We start from the raw sequence: 15,483 nt of genomic DNA on the forward strand, positions 1-15,483 counted from the left end.
TTAGAGCAAATCTGACATAGAGTTATCTTGTTTATCTGATCAATAACTATTTGCTGTACAATTTTTAGATGAATCTGACAACCCGTTGTTGGGTTGCTGCCCCTGAATCAGTAATCTTGAGGAAATTTTGCTGTTTTTGGTTATCATCTTGAAAATTATTATAGATAAAGATAAACTGTAAACAGCAATAATGTTCAGCAAAGTAAGATTTACAAATAAGTTAACATGACCGAAATGGTCAATTGACCTCCTAAGGAGTTATTGTCCTTTATAGTCAATTTTTAACAATTTTCATAAAATTTGTTAATTTTTATTATTATTTTCCACTGAAACTACTGGGCCATGTTCATTATAGATAGAGATAATTGTAAGCAGCAAGACTGTTTAGTTAAGTATGATTTACAAACACATCACCATCACCAAAACACAATTTTGTCATGAATCCATCTGTTTCCTTTGTTTAATATGCACATAAACCAAGGTGAGCGACACAGGCTCTTAAGAGCCTCTAGTTTAATTATAGCATGCGCAGGAATAATTTGGATAAAAGGCATGTTCTGTCCATGAATCATATAGAAGACATGCAACCTACTACATGTAGAATTATTATATACAAATAAGAAGATGTGGTATGATTGCATATGAGACAACTCTCCACCAGAGACCATATTATATGCTGTAAAAGTTAGCAGCAAGTGATAACTGTACTGAGTTCAACAATGAACAAATTCAAATCCAGATAGCAAGCTTAATGGTGCAGACATGACAAACAATAAACAGCACAAGCAAGAAAAAGAAAAATTACAAACTGATTCATGTTCAAAACAATAAACAAAAATACATGCCTCTTTATCAATTGAAAAGTATAGATTGGTAAGATTTGTGAAAACTTATTTTTATTGGTGATTTAATTTTTAAACAATCAGAAAAGGATTCTTAAGGTACTGCTCGAGTTTTGTATCTATTGTAAAATACATGTAGTGCAATGGAATGTCATCGGCCATCTATATTTAGGATGAGAGTAGTTTCAATTGTTCTTCTGTGCAGGTGGTTTGGGTTATGACTTTGGTGGAAAATCACAAGGCATTGTGCATGATCAACCTGGTTTATGTTGGCCATGTCTCTGAAAAGTATGTAAATCAGTGTGGATCAACAATTTAAAAAAAAAGTTATGCACCTTGGAAATATTTATTATATGGAAAATTGCATTGTTGGCTCTGTCTGCATGATCTGCCCAATTATTATGAAATTTATATCTGGTTTATATCAGCAATGTCCGGGACAAGTTTGAAATTCAGTGCAAATCTGCAATATGCCCTTCAGAATAATTATAATTTAACACAGAATTGGGTTAGAATTCTTTTGTACAGTTATTGCCAGAATTGTTTCAATGGTTTGCCGGTACATCAGCAATGTCAAATATAAGTGGTGATCAAATTATTTTGTAAGACTAAAATGTTTTCTGCTGTATAATGGGTTGGCAATGTTGTTGCCAGTATTGTCCTAGTGAAAAGACAATTGGTATCGGATAATAACTTGAGTATAGGTTTATGGATCTGTATGAAATAGAACCACAATATTTTATACAATTTCAAATAAAGAATATTTATACCCCAGCTTTAAAAAAGTGGGGGTATACTGTTTTTCCTGTGTCTGTTTGTCCCATGAATTTTTCTCAGGAACTACAATTCAAGGATTTCCATAATTTAGCCAAATTGAAAAATTTTGTCACATTTTTAGGTCAGCTGGTCCAAAGGGCCAAGTATGCATTTCTCTTCACTCGATGTCCTTGGTTGTCTTTGTCCATCGTCGTTAACTTTTACAAAAATGTTCTCTGAAATTACTGGGCCAAATTTAAATAAACTTGGCCACAATCATCATTGGGGTATCTAGTTTAAAAATGTGCTGATGACCTGGCTATTAAACCAACCAAGTTGGCCGCCATGGCTTAAAATAGAACACTGGGGTAAAATGCAGATTTTGGCTTATCTCTGAAACCAATGCATTTAGAGCAAATCTGACAGGTGGTTAAAACTGTTCATCAGTTGAAGATCTAGCTGCTCTAAAAATTTTCAGATGAGTCAGACAATCCGTTGTTGGGTTGCTACACCTGAATAGGTATTTTTAGCTCCCCTGGCAAGAAGGTCCAAGTGAGCTTTTCTCGTCACTTGTCCTCCGTCGTCGTTAACTTTTACAAAAATCTTCTCTGAAACTACTGGGCCAAATTTAACCAAACATGGCTAAAATCATAGGGTATCTAGTTAAAAAATCGTGTCCTTTGACCTGTCTAACCAACCAAGAAGGCCGCCATGGCTAAAATTAGAACACAGGGGTAAAATGTAGTTTTTGGCTTATAACTTGAAATCCAAAGCATTTAGAGCAAATCTGACATGTCTTTATTTATCTACACTGAAATTTTCAGATGAATTGGACAACCCATTGTTAGGTTGCTGCCCCTGAATTGGTAATTTTAAGGAAATTTTGCTGTTTTTGGTTATTTTTTTGAATATTATTATAGATAGAGATAAACTGTACACAGCAAAAATGTTCAGCAAAGTAAGATTCACAAATAAGGCAACAGGACCAAAATGGACAGTTGACCCCTTTAGGAGTTATTGCCCTTTATAGTAACTTTTTTAACCATTTTTTGTAAATCTTAATTATCTTTTACAAAAATCTTCTCTGAAATTAATAGGCTAACCAAACTTGGCCGAAATCATCATTGGGGTATCTAGTTAGAAATTGTTTCTGGTGACCCGGCTAACCAACAAAGATGGCCACCATGGCTAAAAATAGAACAAAGGGGTAAAACGCAGTTTTTGGCTGTATTGCCTTATAACTCAAAAAACAAAGCATTTAAAGCAAATCTGACATGTGTTTATCAGGTCACGATCTATCTTCCATGAAATTTTCAGATGAATTGGACAACCTGTTGTTGGGTTGCTGGCCCTGAATTGGTAATTTTAAGAAAATTTTGCTGTTTTTAAAGGACCGCAAAAATTGTTCAATTTTTTGGTTGTATATTGGTATCATTATGAGTCTTCGTCGTCCGAAGACATTTGGTTTTTGCATTATAACTTTAGTATTAGTAAATAGAAATCTATGAAATGTTAACACAAGGTTTATGACCACAAAAGGAAGGTTAGGATTGATTTTGGGAGTTTTGGTCCCAACAGTATAGGAATTCGGGGCCAAAAAGGGCCCAAATAAGCATTTTCTTGGTTTTCGCACTATAACTTTAGTTTAAGTAAATAGAAATCTATGAAATTTTGACACAAGGTTTGTGACCACATAAGAAGGTTGGGATTGAATTTGGGAGTTTTGGTCCTAGCAGTAGGAATTGGGGTCCAAAAAAGGGCCCAAATAAGCATTATCTTCGGTTTTCATACAATAACTTAGTATAAGTAAATAGAAATCAATGAAATTTGAACAAAAGGTTTATGACCACAAAAGGAAGATTGGGATTGATTTTTTTGAGTTGAGGTCCCAACAGTTAGGAATTAGGGGCCCAAATAAGCATTTTTCTTGGTTTTCGCATCATAAATTTAGTATAAGTAAATAGAAATATATGAAATTTAAACACAAGGTTTATGGTCATGAAATGAAGGTTGGGACTTATTTTGGGAGTTTTTGTCCCAACAGTTTAGAAAAAGGGGTATAAAGTTAAACTTTGTTTGATTTCATCAAAAATTGAATAATTGGGGTTCTTTGATATGCTGAATCTATCTGTGTATGTAGATAATTAATTTTTGGTCCCGTTTTCAAATTGGTCTACATTAAGGTCCAAAGGGTCCAAAATTAAACTTAGTTTGATTTTAACAAAAATTGAATTCTTGGGCTTCTTTGATATGCGGAATCTAAACATGTACTTATATTTTTGATTATGGGCCCAGTTTTCAAGTTGGTCCAAATCATGATCAAAAATTATTATATCAAGTATTGTGCAATAGCAAGAAATTTTCAATTGCACAGTATTCAGCAATAGCAAGAAATCTTCATTGCACATTATTGTGCAAAAACAAGAAATTTTCAATTGCACATTATTGCCCAATAGCAAGAAATCTTCAATTGGACAATTGCACGGTATTGTGCATAAGCAAGTATTTTCAATTGCACAGTATTGCGAAATAGCAAGAAATATCTAATTGCACAATATTGCGCAATAGCAAGAAATTTTCTATTGGAGTTATCTTTCTTTGTCCAGAATAGTAGTTGAATCAACTTAAATCATTGTTTTATACAATGTATATTTACTTTTACTACCAACTGATAAATTAAACAATCTTTACCATTCAGTGATAACAAACACTTTTTTTTTACATTTTAATATTTTATGATGTATAAAAATGAGTAGTTATTGTTAACTCCATTAGAAAATAGAATTGAGATCAGTTTTGGAATAAGGGAAAGGGGGATGTTAAAAAAATTGAAAGGTGGGGTTCAATTTTTCTCATTTCAGATTTCATAAATAAAAAGAAAATTTCTTATTTTAGTGAGGATTGATATTCAACAGCATAGTGAATTGCTCAAAGGCAAAAGAAAACTGAAGACTTATCAGCCGCAAAGCGGAGACAAGACTCAGAAATTGACAAGGCATGAATCTCACTCCTTCAGCGACCAGTAGCCAAAGCTATCAGAAAACAACATTTATAAGATAAAAATTTGAAAGAGGCTGAATGTAAAGGTTCAAAAGGTGGAAACTGAAGAACCTTCAAGACAAAACCCAAGTCCCAAGAAGGAACCAAACGCCTTTGACGAGGTCTATTAAGGCAAAAGTTCTTTTTAATCAATAATGACAAAAACGCATTATCCCCAAAATCAGAGCCTCCTGAAAGTGATATTGTTCTGGCTATGGCAGATCTATATCCCTTTATAGTAGAAGGAGAATAACCCTTCTCCTCAAAAAGACAAAGGAAGAAATCCGCTAACTGTTGGACACTAACTGAGAGTGGATCAATCTCTTTCGACAGACATCAAGTATAGAAGACGAAAGATACCAAAGGGACAGTCAAATCATAAATCTAAAACAAACTTACAAAGCCATGGCTAAAAATGAAAAAGACAAACAGACAAACAATAGTACACATGACACAACATAGAAAACTAAAGAATAAACAACACGAACCCCACCAAGAACTACTCCTGTAGATTGTCTGACTGATCCTGAGATATGCTAGGTTGGTCTCTCAGAAAAGCATCTCTTTCTGAGGGAATTCCTGACAACAACCAAGCGTGCAGTTAGCCTCGACATGGAGATTCTCCAGACCCTGGTGCAGTTTTCTTCCTTTGAATTGAGACAATAGATCCTCTCTTAGAGGCAGACAAAGGGCTTCGCACAACACAGAAGTAGTAGTTCTGGGAACCAAGACTGTCTAGGCCAAGCCGGAGCAATACGAATGGTCTTGCAAAGATCCCTCTGAATCTTGTGCAAGATCTTGGGAAGAAGACGAAAAGTAGGGAACATGTAACTGAACATTCCCTTCCAAGATAGGGTCATAGCATCTACTGCCCAAGCTTTCTCGTCTGGAATGGGAGAAACTTAAGTCTCCAACTTGTGATTCAGACTGGTGGCAAAAAGATCTATATGAGGACGATCCCAACGAAGAATGATCTCCTGAAACACTGATGGATGAATTTCCCATTCTGTGTTCACTGGAACACGAGAACGTGAGAGCATCCGCCAGAAGATTTTGACTGCCTGGAACATGTCTCACTGATAGAATTATATCGAGACTGTGACACAGAAGAAGAATAATTTCCTTGCTCAGATGATACAGAGAAAAGGAATGGGTCCCCTCTTGATTCTGAAGATAAGCCACTACTTTGGAGTTGTCCGTGGCAACCAGTAGTGACTGACCCTGAATCACAGCCTGAAACTGACGGAGAGAAAGAAACACAGCTCTCATCTCTAGAAGATTGATGTGTTCCTCCAACTGAGCACCTGACCAAAGTCCTGATGCTGTCCTGTCATCCAGATAAGCTCCCCAACCCATCAGACTCGAATCAGTGAACAAAGTTAGGCTGGGGTCTGGAGAATCAAACAAAACTCCCTTCCTAAGATGTATATCCTGACGCCACCATTGAAGATGAGATAACAACCGAGGAAGGATGCGAACAACTGAGAAATTGGGTGCCAAATCTCCGACAGATGCCACTGAATTGGACGAATGTGAAGACGTCCTAGTGGAATGACGTCCATGATCGAAATCAGAATACCCACCAGCTGAAGCATTTGACGAGCTGGGACGGATAAAAACTGAGTCAGAGCATTGCCTAACTTACGTACCTTGATTACCTTCTCTTCTGGAAGAAGCACTAGACCCAAATCTGTCCGAAAATGTTCTCCCAGGAAATTGAAACTCTGACTGGGAATTATCTCTGATTTTTCCCATGAAATCAAAAAACCCAGTCTCAGCAGTAAAAGGATAGACAAATTGGTGTGTTCTTCCAAAAGAGATCGGCAATGATTAATGATGAGAGTATCGTCTAGGTAGAAGTGAATGAGTACTGTCTGAGTATGAAGATAAGACACCACCGTCTGAAAAATCCTGTTAAAAACTAGCGGTGCAATAGCCAGGCCAAAAGGCATAGCCTTGAAACTGTAAACCTTGTCTGCCCAAACTAGTCTGAAGAAATGACGAAACTTGTGAGAAATGGGGATGTGAAAATAGGCGTCCATCAAATCTAGAGAGGTTGTCCAAGTTCCTAAATGAATTGTCGACCTGATAGACCTGTTGGTCTCCATTTTGAAATGTGGGACCACCAGATACTGATTGAGAACAGAAAGATCTAGAACCAGTCTCATTTTCCCGTTCTTCTAAGAAACCAAGAACAGCCGGGAATAAAACCCTAGATGAAAAGGAGGATTTACCTCCTCCAACACACCCTTCTGAAGAAGAATTTTCACTTCGTCTTGATTCTTTTGAGAATCCTTTGTCACTGACAGATTGATTTGAACAGGAGAAAGAGGAGGCTGTTCCAGAAACTGAAGTTCCAATCCCCTCCGTAAAATCGAAAGTACCAAATTGTCTGAAGTTATCAGAGCCCATTGATCTAGAAAGTGGGACAGCCTGCCCCCACTGGAAGATGAGGAAGAGGAGAGAAGTATAATTTTTCTCTTCCAGTGGGGAACGATTCAACGGAGGGGACAACACGTCACTTACCCTGCTTCTTTCCCTTAACAACTTTAGCTTTCTTCCCACTTGAATAGTTGGGACGAGAAAAAGCTGGCCTCTTCGTAGACTGTGAAGAAGAAAAGGTAGAAGCCTTGTGTTGATGAGATGAAGAAGGATTGTTAACCTGAGTAGTATTGACAAATCTTTTCCCATCAGTGACCTTCACATTCACCTTGACTACAGGAGGGGACTTATTCACCACCTCCTATAACTGCTCTATGGAAACAGAGAACAACTTGTCCTTAGACAAAGGAGAACTGACAAGTCTGTTCTGAAGAGCTTCAGAGACAGTTGATTTTTCAAGAATCCACTGTCTCTTAGTAAGAGTAAAGTTGGCCACAGTACCAGGTAGAATGAATTGAGACATTCCAAGACTCATGTCTACCTGAAGCAGCATAGACCTCAAGTCTGAAAATTCCTACCCTTTGTCCTTTAAAAGAGACCCAGCTGCTGACAAAAAGTGCTCAGCCGTCTCAAGAACAAAAGTAAAACACCTCAGATAATTCTCTGACTTGACATAAGAAGCTTGAGAAAGTCTGAGCCCATCCAAAGGGTTTCGAACCAAGCAAATTAGAAAAAAGCCCGGTCACAAGCAGGAGCCGATATACACAGGGAAGATCCATTGATCTCAAAGTCCTTAGATCTACATCTCCCTGGGTAAGAGGCAGGTCCAAAACCAGAGAACTTACTACCACAAGTTGTGCTAGTGTTAGTGTCTCAGCCAGAGAAGAGTTTACAAAGCAGTTGTAAAGTGCCCAGACTCTGGGAAAGAATGATACCCCTTAGACTCTGGCTTGACTATACATGAGCAAGCCATGAAATCCGAAGGAATAGAAGAAAACCTAGGTGGAGACGACATAGGCATATCCGACATATCCCTTTGAATAGAGTAGACCAGACTCCTAAGGCTCCTTAGGAATGAAAGCATCTCCCTCTGTGCTTACTACACTGTCAACAACAGAAATACAACCTTGGTCATCCAAAAATAGGAGACATTTTCCAACAACTGTCTAGGAGGTCTAGGAGGGTCCTGTGCAGGATCCTGAGACAGACCCCTAGACTCCATAAGATTAAGCCTGTTACCAAACTACAAGAACTTAGCATTAACAATAGCTTGTATCTTGTGTATGGAGGTGATAAGACTCCTCATCTCATCCTTAAACGAGGATGACTCTGAAGAGGGTCTACCACCAAACCCATGACCAGACCAAACTGATTGAGCCGAATACGGATCAAAGGGATGGGGATAAGGTTGGGCATACCCATAGGCAGGGGAGGGTAGGCAAAATTTATGTGCCACCAAGTCCGAGAAAAAAGGTCACTCCTGATGCCTGCTGGTAGTGTCTCCTGCCTACTTGTCGTGCAAGACACAGGAGACGTTGTTATCTCTGCAGGACTAGTCACGGTATATGATAACTTTCTAGGCCTAGATAGCCTCAACTGACTAGCACCAGGAGTGAAAGGCATAGCCCTGACAGGAACAGGTTCTGTGTCCTGTTCCATACCGACACCAGAAACACCTGGAATAAATTCCAAACTTCTATCACAAAAGTCATCAGAATGGGTAACCAAACGCCAAGGGGACAACAAATTACCATTGTAAGTGTGTATTTGACAGTCACTTACCTCTTGGGTAGCCGAAGCTGGAATTTTATCTATAATATTCAGATAAAATTATTAAAATTATCCAAATATACTTATAATTAACAAAAATATCAATATAACATGCCCAAACAAAAAATATATATAAACGAGTCTAAATTGAAAACTACGTTCAAACCTATGATTGCGTTGGATAAAAACCGCAATTTTTATACGTGTGCATGTCAAACAAATTTCATTGTAGAAGGGTCTAAAAACAGCACAAACAACATTTTCCAAAAGACCAAAAAAGTGAAAAGGTATATTTAAACAAAACGCATTTGACTAACAGGTCGAACAACTGATGTTCTTTAACCCTGCTGACTGCCATTGACGATTGCCAAATAAAATTGATCACAAGATGTAACAAAATGGATCTGAATATAAATTTAATACGTCACAGAAAAAAATGTTGGTTAACTTGTGGCTATGATGTTGTGCCACAAACATTCGGTGTCAATATTTCTTTAGTACACCAGATCTAGATTTCGACAATATATGTCTCTTCAGTGATGTTAGGGATCGAAACGGTATTTGGAAGGCCATATAATTTACTCTCAATTTAAGATTGACTCTTGAATTTTAAGAGACAATATAGGATGAACGGATCATATAAACCGGCGGGAAAATAGGATACATGCCCAAACAAAAAATATATATAAACGAGTCTAAATTGAAAACTACGTTCAAACCTATGATTGCGTTGGATAAAAACCGCAATTTTTATACGTGTGCATGTCAAACAAATTTCGTTGTAGAAGGGTCTAAGAACAGCACAAACAACATTTTCCAAAAGACCAAAAAAGTGAAAAAGTATATTTAAACAAAACGCATTTGACTAACAGGTCGAACAACTGATGTTCTTTAACCCTGCTGACTGCCATTGACGATTGCCAAATAAAATTGATCACAAGATGTAACAAAATGGATCTGAATATAAATTTAATACGTCACAGAAAAAAAATTTGGTTAACTTGTGGCTACGATGTTGTGCCACAAACATTCGGTGTCAATATTTCTTTAGTACACCAGATCTAGATTTCGACAATATATGTCTCTTCAGTGATGTTAGGGATCGAAACGGTATTTGGAAGGCCATATAATTTACTCTCAATTTAAGATTGACTCTTGAATTTTAAGAGACAATATAGGATGAACGGATCATATAAACCGGCGGGAAAATAGGATACATGCCCAAACAAAAAATATATATAAACGAGTCTAAATTGAAAACTACGTTCAAACCTATGATTGCGTTGGATAAAAACCGCAATTTTTTTACGTGTGCATGTGAAACAAATTTCGTTGTAGAAGGGTCTAAAACAGCACAAACAACATTTTCCAAAAGACCAAAAAAGTGAAAAAGTATATTTAAACAAAACGCATTTGACTAACAGGTCGAACAACTGATGTTCTTTAACCCTGCTGACTGCCATAAATTTGACGATTGCCAAATAAAATTGATCACAAGATGTAACAAAATGGATCTGAATATAATTTTAATACGTCACAGAAAAAAAATTTTGGTTAACTTGTGGCTACGATGTTGTGCCACAAACATTCGGTGTCAATATTTCTTTAGTACACCAGATCTAGATGCCCAAACAAAAAATATATATAAACGAGTCTAAATTGAAAACTACGTTCAAACCTATGATTGCGTTGGATAAAAACCGCAATTTTTATACGTGTGCATGTCAAACAAATTTCGTTGTAGAAGGGTCTAAAAACAGCACAAACAACATTTTCCAAAAGACCAAAAAAGTGAAAAAGTATATTTAAACAAAACGCATTTGACTAACAGGTCGAACAACTGATGTTCTTTAACCCTGCTGACTGCCATTGACGATTGCCAAATAAAATTGACCACAAGATGTAACAAAATGGATCTGAATATAAATTTAATACGTCACAGAAAAAAAATTTGGTTAACTTGTGGCTACGATGTTGTGCCACAAACATTCGGTGTCAAGATTTCTTTAGTAAACCAGATCTAGATTTCGACAATATATGTCTCTTCAGTGATGTTAGGGATCGAAACGGTATTTGGAAGGCCATATAATTTACTCTCAATTTAAGATTGACTCTTGAATTTTAAGAGACAATATAGGATGAACGGATCATATAAACCGGAGGGAAAATAGGATACATGCCCAAACAAAAAATATATATAAACGAGTCTAAATTGAAAACTACGTTCAAACCTATGATTGCGTTGGATAAAAACCGCAATTTTTATACGTGTGCATGTGAAACAAATTTCGTTGTAGAAGGGTCTAAAAACAGCACAAACAACATTTTCCAAAAGACCAAAAAAGTGAAAAAGTATATTTAAACAAAACGCATTTGACTAACAGGTCGAACAACTGATGTTCTTTAACCCTGCTGACTGCCATTGACGATTGCCAAATAAAATTGATCACAAGATGTAACAAAATGGATCTGAATATAAATTTAATACGTCACAGAAAAAATTTTTGGTTAACTTGTGGCTACGATGTTGTGCCACAAACATTCGGTGTCAATATTTCTTTAGTACACCAGATCTAGATTTCGACAATATATGTCTCTTCAGTGATGTTAGGGATCGAAACGGTATTTGGAAGGCCATATAATTTACTCTCAATTTAAGATTGACTCTTGAATTTTAAGAGACAATATAGGATGAACGGATCATATAAACCGGAGGGAAAATAGGATACATGCCCAAACAAAAATATATATATATAAATTATGAACTTAAAATATTTGCAAAATAATAAACTTTTTCCTCCTCCGCAAAAACGTGTGCAGCATGCGTTGTTGAACCGTAAAAATGATGAAGCTTTAGGACGCGCAGGTGTCAGATCGGATAGGTTGTCACGGGGTCATGGTTCATTTTCTGGCTAGTTTCCGGTTGAATAATGCAGCGAGTGGACTTATATTTCAATTTATTAAGGTGAGGTATTTAATGTAATAAAACTCGTAGAGCATATGAAATGGCGACTGTATTTACTTCCTGTATAAAGGATGATGATATAATAACGTGTACAATTTGTCTAGAACAGTTTAACAATCCGAAGTATTTACCATGTTTACATACATTTTGCGAAAGTTGTATTGCCACATATATTACTTCCGCGTTTGAAAAAGATAATACAAATATTGGTTGTCCAGTTTGTAGAGCTAAGGTTTCTGTCCCTGCTGAAAGAATAACGCCAGAGGAATGGGCAAAACAGTTGCCTCTGAATTTTCTCCTTGTCGGATTAATCGAAAAACATAAAGTAGAACGTACAGAAAAGATATGCATGTCATGCGAACGATTTGATGTTAATACGAAATCAGAAGCGTCTTCCGTGTGTATTGATTGCTCTGACGCTCTTTGCGCAACATGTACAAGGTGTCATAAAAGTAGTAAATTAAGTTCAAACCATGAAATTGTTCCAATATCAGACATTTCAAAAGACGGTTATGCTTTGAAATCATTTAAGAACATGTGCTCCGAGCACAAAACTAAAGAGCTGGAATTATTCTGTGTAGATCATGATTGTCCATGCTGTTCAATATGTGTTTCAGTCAAACATAGAAAATGCAAAAATGTTTTGACTATCGAGGAAGCTGCCAAAGCATTCAGAGAATCAAACACCATAAGCAAGACTACAAACGAGGTTAGTGCTTTATTGGCAGATTTAGATACTGTGTTGGAATCTGAAAAAAGTTCTTTAGTTGACATGGACGCTGTTTATGATACCGAAATGCAGAAATGTGATAAATTTTGGAAAACATTGCAGCAAAAGATTGATGAACTTAAAAGTAAATGGACAAAGGCATACCAAAAAACATACCTCAGTGAACAGGCTAAACTCGAGTTATCTATTAGTGATGCCGAGAATAGAATGAAAGCTGTCAAAAATACTAAGCAAATCTTGGAAGCTACATTGAAAGAAGCTTCGGATGTCCAGTTAATGATTGAAATTAAAAAATTGAAGATTTATATTGAAAAACAATTTAGAAGATTTGAGAACACTCAAAATACATACAGCAAAATAGAGTTTCAATTTATTGATAGTGTAGATGACATTGTCAAAAATATTGAAGAAAAAATAGTCATTAACAATGATAAAATGCCAAAAGTTTTACATTTTTCTAGCACCAAATGTGTTAAAAATGAAATTAAAGATGAATCGTTTCAGTAAGGTCTAGATCACTCGCCTGCCGATAGAGCACCTGCTGATATAGCACCATCAGCTGGCGATAAGGCACCTTTTTTGAAAAAAATGATTTGCCTCCCTTTGCACAGTGTCTTAAGTTTTTAGAGAAATAACTATTTGCTTCTCATTTTAACCTAATTTAAATTGTTTTGTCGGGATTTATTTGAATAAATACTTTGAAAATTAAATTATTTTTGTAGTATCTCCTTTGGATCTAAATAAAATGTAAACTATAAGCTTACAGAATAAGATTTAATGTTCGTTCTAAATATTTTTTATACAACTCACAAATAACGATGCCTGCCCTGTCATATATATGAATGAAGTTCTGGATAGGGTGTGTATATATATATTAGAGGATGATGGACAAAGACAACAGAATTGACACAAAAAGGGAATAAAAAAAAATAGGATAAAAATAGAGAATAATTCATGTAAACTACAACTTCAAGACTAAAATGTAAATCTCGTTCTAATTAACAAAATAATGATGCCTGTCATACAAGTAGGTTATAGTGGGACTGCGCTCCACTATTTCTCCTCGAGGAGGTTCTAATCTCCTATAATCTTGCCAACATAAGTCATTAAACATATATTTCTGAAACTTTGTGATCATTGCCCTCTACAGAAAAAGACACGTTCTGGCCTATTTATTGTTGTTCTTTATGCATTGGTGAATTTAAATGTATATTTTACTTCATTAAGATTTCTCTAAATTTTGTACAAGTTAACATGGATTCTCTGTAAATATCAACCATGCCACATATAGGTCGTGGCACGCATAGTCTCAGAAAAGCTTCAAACTTTGTCAGTTAATACACTTTAATGTATAAATGGAAAAAAAATATTGATATTGTTGCTATGGACCATGGTTGCCATGGTAACGGGATATTCTAATTTTACCTTCAAAATTGCTCTTTTTCAACTATGAAATAGGTCTACTTTGGGCATTAATATCCACTAAAATAGCAATATATTGGTAAAAATACCTATAATTTATATGAATATCATTAAAAATTAAAATAATAATTGAATTTAAAAATATCAAATATTTTTTGTTGCCCTGATTTGATCCGTGGATACATGGAAGAGTTCAACCGGTATATAAAATACCCAATTTAGACAGTTTTTGAGGACGTGTAGCAAACTTACGCATCCATGTAGGAATATGACATTATACTTTCCTTTGAGGCAACATATTGTAGTTTCGATAAATGGAATGAAATTCTTGGGGATCTTGTTTCCAAGAGCGGTAACCATGGAAACAAAAAAGTCAAATTTTCAAATTTTTATCAGTTTTTTCCATTAAAAAGTGCAATTAAAAAGTTAACCAATAACTTTTTTAATCTTACATTACCTATTATTTATAACCTACAGGAGAAATTCAACTTAATGACAAATAAAAGGTCTGTTGCTATGGAAATAGGGCTTTCAAAATTGCAATTTTAGCCAAAAATTGTAAAAAATTGTAAAATCTGCAAATTTAGAAAAGAAAAAAAATTTAAAACAATTTGAGAATTCAAATGGCAAAATACAGACTAAAGTTTAACTTCAGCTTAAATCTGACAATGAAAATGGTTACCATGGAAATATATGGATTATATCTGGAGATCTGAAATAAGGTCTCACATTTCATTTTTTGGACGCAAATGAACATCAACACTATTTATTTGTTGCAATAAATTTGAAGTGTAAATATTAAAAATGCTAAAACATATTTCGTGTAAACATAAAAAATAGTTTCAATGTTGTCAAGATGTTTGCTATAGCCTTGATATGCTAAAGAAGAATACTATTTCACAGATTTAAGCTGACGCAACAGTTTTGTCTTGCTAAACAAATGATTTGATGAGCATGTCATCAAAACAGATTTAAGATATAAAAAACAAGAATGTTTCCATAGTACACAGATGCCCCACTCACAGTATCATTTTACATGTTCAGTGTACTGTGAAATTGGGATCAATACTTTAATTTGGCATTACAATTAGAAAGATCATACCATACGGAACATGTGTACTAAGTTTCAAGTTAATTGAACTTCAACTTCATCAAAAACTAACTTGACCAAAAACTCTAACCTGAGCTTCACATTATCTTTTTCTTGGTTGAGTGGACCATGAAATTGGGGAAAATACTTTAATTTGACATTGAAATTAGAACGATCATATCATAGTGAATATGTGTACTAAGTTTCAAGTTAATTGGACTTCAACTTCGTCAAACACTAACTTGACCAAAAACTCCAACCTAAAGCCGGACGAACGAATGGACAGACGAACGTATGAACAGAAGTACGAACGGAGGCACAGACCAAAAAACATGATGGGCATAAAAAGTCGTCTTACAAATATAAGAGACACTACACATGGCAATAAAGGTGAATTGATCAGAAATGTTAACTGTAATTTTGAGGAATAACATAAAGTGACACAGACAAAATAAAGTTTTATATTCATAAATAATGCAGTCATTAC

General features: G+C 35.5%; 1 protein-coding gene across 1 annotated transcript; it reads left to right on the forward strand.

The window, feature by feature from the left end:
- Positions 1 to 11,724: 11,724 nt before the first annotated feature.
- Positions 11,725 to 12,991, forward strand: LOC134728283 (E3 ubiquitin-protein ligase TRIM45-like). Its single transcript, XM_063592875.1, has one exon. The coding sequence runs from the start codon at positions 11,795 to 11,797 to the stop codon at positions 12,989 to 12,991; it is 1,197 nt and encodes a 398-aa protein (XP_063448945.1). The 5' UTR covers positions 11,725 to 11,794.
- The last annotated feature ends 2,492 nt before the right edge of the window (positions 12,992 to 15,483 follow it).

This window comes from Mytilus trossulus, chromosome 1 (genome assembly GCF_036588685.1).
Source record: "Mytilus trossulus isolate FHL-02 chromosome 1, PNRI_Mtr1.1.1.hap1, whole genome shotgun sequence".
In the NCBI taxonomy this organism is placed as follows: Eukaryota; Metazoa; Mollusca; class Bivalvia; order Mytilida; family Mytilidae; genus Mytilus; species Mytilus trossulus.